Source organism: Oryza brachyantha, chromosome 6 (genome assembly GCF_000231095.2).
Source record: "Oryza brachyantha chromosome 6, ObraRS2, whole genome shotgun sequence".
Classification (NCBI taxonomy): Eukaryota; Viridiplantae; Streptophyta; class Magnoliopsida; order Poales; family Poaceae; genus Oryza; species Oryza brachyantha.
Window position 1 is genome coordinate 20043478 of NC_023168.2, and position 6000 is coordinate 20049477.

The 6000-nt window shown below is 46.8% G+C and overlaps 1 protein-coding gene across 1 annotated transcript; it reads left to right on the top strand.

Annotated features, from left to right (window-relative positions):
• The first annotated feature begins 2014 nt into the window (after window positions 1-2014).
• LOC102717533 (auxin response factor 18) lies at window positions 2015-5764 on the top strand. The gene is made up of 4 exons (XM_006656336.3): window positions 2015-2278; window positions 2438-3721; window positions 3872-4779; window positions 5313-5764. Exons 2-4 carry the CDS (start codon window positions 2612-2614, stop codon window positions 5380-5382), a joined length of 2088 nt encoding a protein of 695 aa, XP_006656399.1. The 5' UTR covers window positions 2015-2278; window positions 2438-2611; the 3' UTR covers window positions 5383-5764.
• Window positions 5765-6000: the final 236 nt, after the last annotated feature.

Genomic DNA, 6000 nt, shown 5'->3' on the forward strand with positions numbered 1-6000 from the left:
AATCTTATTTATACGATTGGGTATGTTCTTACTATTATACCCATAGGTATGCTATTGGATAAAACCTATGCTCAATGGGTAATTGGGCATGGTTGTGGGTAATCGCTATCCATGCTCGGTTCATCTGTTTACATGACAAATCCAATCGATATATGGATTTTATTGGTCCATGATGTTTTAAGGTATGGTTGTGTTAAACTTTTATTTATATCATGCATTCTGATATGATCATTTTAAGTTAATTTATGTTTAAATTGCTTAAAAATATTGTGGTTGATAGTTAATCCAAGAGAAAACCTATTTATTATATAAGTTTTCTATGGTTTACATTATAATATATGTTGATGGGTAAAACCCATGTGTACGTGGCTCCCATGAGAATAGGTTTGGGCAAGGTTTTATACCTGTCATGGATGATGGGTTTACCAATGAGCACAAATTTATCTCGTGAATATATGTATGGTCATATGGGTATGAACTATCTATGTTTGCTATGTCCGATTGTCATCCCTACATATGCCTCCTCCCCTCGACTAGACGTCATGCCTATTTACAAGATTTTCTGAATGAGAATATGACATATTTTTATTTGATTCTTTTAGTACATAAATATGTTTTTATCATGTTTTCTACTTTAAGTCTCTTGACCATGCCACTATTATCACAACAACATTGAGCCAAAATCCTAGACATTCCAAGTATTCGTGTGGTTCGAGTGAATCATCTATGCCGCCATAGAAAATATTAGCTTTTATAGTGGTGTCACTTGTTTTATTATAGTGTAAGTACGTCACTCGAATGATGGTCTGATTTTACAATAATAACTTAAACTAATAATAAATATGTATTGTCTGTAAAATATTCCATGCTTATAATACTACTTCATCATTTCTAAAATAACTTTAACTTTATAGCTCAGATTAGAAAAAGATAGTCATTTTTGAACGGAAAGAGTACGAAACATACTGCGCACTTTTAAAAAATAATCTAAAAATATCCTCAATTTTCACACACCATGAATTAAAACCCAATGATCAGAACCGACGCAAAATTATTTAAAAAAAATCCAGCTGGGGGCAGAATTGAAGCAGCAGGAATGAGTAATGGGATGGCAAGCGAACAAGCAACTGTCACATGCGACCGAGATACACAAGCCCAGCAGCGGTGGAAGCAGCAGCCGCCGCAGCCACAGCCGCCGCCGTGGGACGGGCGCGCGGACGCCGACGCGGAAGCCTCGCCCGCGCCGGCCACGCGCATCTCGAGGCAACTCCCCGGTCTCCTCTCCCCGACCAAAACATGTCCCCGATCCCGTCGCATCCTCCTGACCCACACGTGGCGGTCGCCGCTCCCTCGACGAGGTGTCCCTCCCTCGCTCCACACACACGCTGGAGCCTGGATGGATTTCTTGCGATTTTTAAGACGGAATAATTAACTATTCGTCGATCTTGTATTTGTCATATATAATGAGTGATAAATTTATTATCGTCGATTTATAAAAGTAACAAAAAGTTAAATGCTCTTTTTAAGAGAGAGATTTCATATAAGAACGGCTTAATTCTGATCAGAATCAGAGAAAAAAATTACGAGTTCTTTCTGAATCCTGAGAAAAAGAAATCACGAGATAGCGATGAGAGTGAAGCTAACTGCTACTAACAGTCATACGTGATCATGTAAATCCAGTGCTCATGGAAAAAAAAGGTCATGCAGTTCCGGTTAACCCAGTAGGAGTAGTGTTTTATTTCAATTTTAATTTTTAATTCACAGGGCGGCTGGATTTGTTTATCTCTTCTTTGTAAAGACAAGACAAGAGCACTGAATTTGTAAGAAGAAAAAGGAGTGGTGAATAATTGTGTAATCATCGGCTAATAGCCTAATTTGCAAAAATATCAGGTTGATCCGGTAGTACTTGAGGGCCGGGTTGGAACTGAAAAGTAGTGTTAATTAATCAACGAAACCACTGAACAGGGAGGGGTTAACAGTGGACTGTACTAGTGGTAGTACTTGCTTAAGCTCCTCTTCTTCTCTTGACTCCTCTTCTTCTCTCTGCCTCTCTCCTCTCTTTCTTCCTCTCTCTCTCTCTCTCTCTCTCTCTCTATTTAGTTCTTTTGCCCCCATGTCAGCTGCAGTCTGGGGGAATCTGAGGCTGCTGCTCACCTGAGAGAGGAGGCAGAAGCATCAGCAGCAGCAGAGCAGATAGCTGAGCTGCAGAGGGAGAAGAAGGGTGCTGAACTGTGCCAAGATTGCCCTTGCAATTCATCATCTTTGCTCTTGAAGAAAGGTGAGTAGTGGGCTGGGTGGTTTCTGGGTTGCGTCTCCCTTTTGCTGCAAGATTTCTGACCCAAAATTCTCTCTTTGCTGCTCGCTTTGTTTGTTCCTTTTCTTTTTCTTCTTCCTTTCTCCTGCTGCTGCTGGTGGTTCTTTCTTTTTTTTTCCCCAGCCTTTTTCAGCTGCGAGCTCTGATTGATGATGACGACGGCGGCTGTGCAGCAGAAAAGCTTCTCCTGGTAGTGGGAAAGCAGGGAAATTTCCTCCATAAAAGTGGGTGCAGTGCTCGAATTGTGCTGAATTTTGCTGTTGATCGGGTAGCTGCGGGAGGGAAAGATTTCGGAAGATGATAACTTTCGTGGACTCGGCGGCGAAGGAGAGGGAGCGGGAGAATGACAAGTGCCTGGACCCGCAGCTGTGGCACGCCTGCGCCGGCGGCATGGTCCAGATGCCGCCGGTGAACTCCAAGGTGTACTACTTCCCGCAGGGCCACGCGGAGCACGCGCAGGGGCAAGGCCCCGTCGAGTTCCCCGCCGGGCGTGTCCCGGCGCTGGTGCTCTGCCGCGTCGCCGGCGTCAGGTTCATGGCCGATCCGGACACCGACGAGGTGTTCACCAAGATCCGCCTCGTCCCTGTGCGGGCCAACGAGCAGGGCTACCCCGCCGACGCCGACGACGGCATTGGCGCCGCCGCGGCGGCCGCCGCGCAGGAGGAGAAGCCCGCGTCCTTCGCCAAGACGCTCACGCAGTCCGACGCCAACAACGGCGGGGGGTTCTCCGTGCCGCGCTACTGCGCCGAGACCATCTTCCCGCGGCTGGACTACTCCGCCGATCCCCCCGTCCAGACCGTCCTCGCCAAGGACGTCCACGGCGTGGTCTGGAAGTTCCGCCACATCTACCGCGGCACGCCGCGGCGCCACCTCCTCACCACGGGATGGAGCACCTTCGTCAACCAGAAGAAGCTCGTCGCCGGCGACTCCATCGTGTTCATGCGCACCGAGAATGGGGATCTCTGCGTCGGCATCCGGCGCGCCAAGAAAGGGGGCGTCGGTGGACCGGAGCTGCTGCCCCCGCCGCTGCCACCGGCCGGTGGCAATTACGGCGGATTCTCCATGTTCCTGAGAGGCGACGATGACAGCAACAAGATGGCGGGGGCGGCCCGGGGGAAAGTGAAAGCCCGGGTCCGGCCGGAGGAGGTCGTCGACGCGGCCAATCTTGCCGTGAGCGGGCAACCCTTCGAGGTCGTTTACTACCCAAGGGCGAGCACGCCGGAGTTCTGCGTGAAGGCCGGGGCGGTCAGGGCGGCGATGCGGACACAGTGGTTCGCCGGCATGAGGTTCAAGATGGCATTTGAGACGGAGGACTCGTCGAGGATCAGCTGGTTCATGGGGACTGTATCGGCCGTGCAGGTAGCTGACCCCATTAGATGGCCTAATTCACCATGGAGACTACTTCAGGTACATCCAATTCTGAATTCTCTGTCTCAAAGTGCAGTGTCCTATGAAGGACTAGTGCAACGGCAACACAATGTTCCAGTTGCATTATTGGTGTTTAGGATTCTGTCCATGGTTGTTGCTCGCATTGATGTTTGGAAATGGAATTTGCAGGTGTCTTGGGATGAACCGGACTTGTTACAGAATGTGAAGAGAGTGAGCCCATGGTTGGTTGAGGTTGTGTCAAACATGCCAGCCATCCACCTTGCTCCTTTCTCGCCGCCTCGGAAGAAGCTTTGTGTCCCGTTGTATCCTGAGCTTCCCATCGATGGCCAGTTTCCGACACCGATGTTCCATGGAAATCCACTCGCCCGTGGGGTTGGTCCTATGTGCTATTTCCCGGATGGCACTCCTGCAGGCATACAGGGAGCCAGGCATGCTCAATTTGGTATATCTTTATCAGATCTCCACCTTAACAAACTGCAGTCGAGTCTGTCGCCCCACAGGCTTCACCAGCTTGATCACGGCATGCAGCCGAGAATCGCTGCTGGTCTAATTATCGGTCATCCAACAGCTCGGGATGATATCTCATGCTTGTTAACCATTGGTAGCCCCCAGAACAACAAGAAATCAGATTGCAAGAAGGCACCAGCCCAGTTGATGCTTTTCGGAAAACCCATTCTCACAGAGCAGCAGATATCCTTGGGTGACGCTGCTCCGATGTCTGTTAGGAAGAGCTCTTCTGATGGTAATGCTGAGAAGACAGTGAAGAAGAGTAACTCAGATGTTTCAAGCCCAAGAAGCAATCAGAATGGCACTACAGATAATTTGTCATGTGGAGGAGTTCCATTGTGCCAAGACAATAAGGTACTTGACGTCGGGTTGGAAACAGGGCACTGCAAGGTATTCATGCAGTCAGAGGATGTTGGGCGCACACTTGATCTCTCTGTTGTTGGTTCATATGAGGAATTATATCGGCGGCTTGCTGACATGTTTGGTATCGAGAAAGCTGAGTTGATGAGTCATGTTTTCTACCGTGATGCGGCCGGGGCACTCAAGCACACTGGAGATGAACCTTTCAGGTCAGTAGAGTTTTAGATTAAAAGACTGTTTCCGTTCAAGTAGAACATTACCCTTTTTATGAATTGGTTAGTTATTTAGTCATTTCCACTCATCAAATAGAAGGTTATTCTCCTGTTTTATATGGTTTTATACCACATACAAATCTTTAATGCACTGGTACTTTAAATTTTCCTTATAACCATCTGATAGGATGCATATGGTAACCTCTATATCGCCATTTAAATTGTCTAATGGCTATTATTGCAAGAACATCAAAATGTCCACATTGTAGTAGTTGTGATATTTATAGGCTTTTAAGTTGTTATATTTAAGTTCGCTTAACTTGAAGCACCCAAACTCTAGGTCTTCTTTCCTTGGAAGCATCCATATAGTACATTGACTTTAGAGGAGTGTTAAGCTGGGACACCAAAACACCTTCTATCCATAATGTCCAAGAAACCATCGTTCTCAATTCGCATTTGCTACAGCTCTTTCTTCATTATGTACTGAACAGAATACTGATTGTACTAAAGTACCTGTCCTGAATTTGCAGCGAGTTCACAAAGACAGCGCGGAGGCTGAATATACTAACAGATACAAGCAGCAATAACCTAGCGAGGTAGGATAAATTAAAGCTATTTTCAACTGTACAGCTGGTGGAGGAGCACGGTGGCAATTTTTGAATGCAAACAAAAATTGTCAGTTTCCTAGTGCTGGTGCAATTTCGAGGAGTCAATTCAGTTTTCGTTCATTAGAGCTCCCAGAATGGGAATGACTGTAATCCAGTACCATATTTATCGGCAGATTTACCAGGCTGGCTCTATCCTACTGTCATGTAAACCGATCACAGCGGTTGCATTTGATCACTGCTGTGTACTCGGGGATGAACAGTTACCACGCAGACGCGATTACGGAATTTTTTTGCGAATATGTTGAATTGTCTGAAAACTCTGAATCTGCATGCTCATATCAAAAGATGCGGCACAGTTTCAAGAATCCAAAAGAGCTGAAGTCAGAATGTCCAAAACTGTTTATCCGTCGCTATGTTGATTGAATTTAGAACTGAAACTTTGCAAGATTGTTCTCTCTATTCTTTTCAATGATGTTACCGTGCCACCTGGTTTGGGCGTCGAATTCACGCTTCCACCCTCACGTCGCCATCTGAAACACGGAGGAGCGAAGTTTTCTGTAGGAAAACCTGAAAAGACGGAGCGCAATGTCGATCTGTCGTGTGTTCTGTT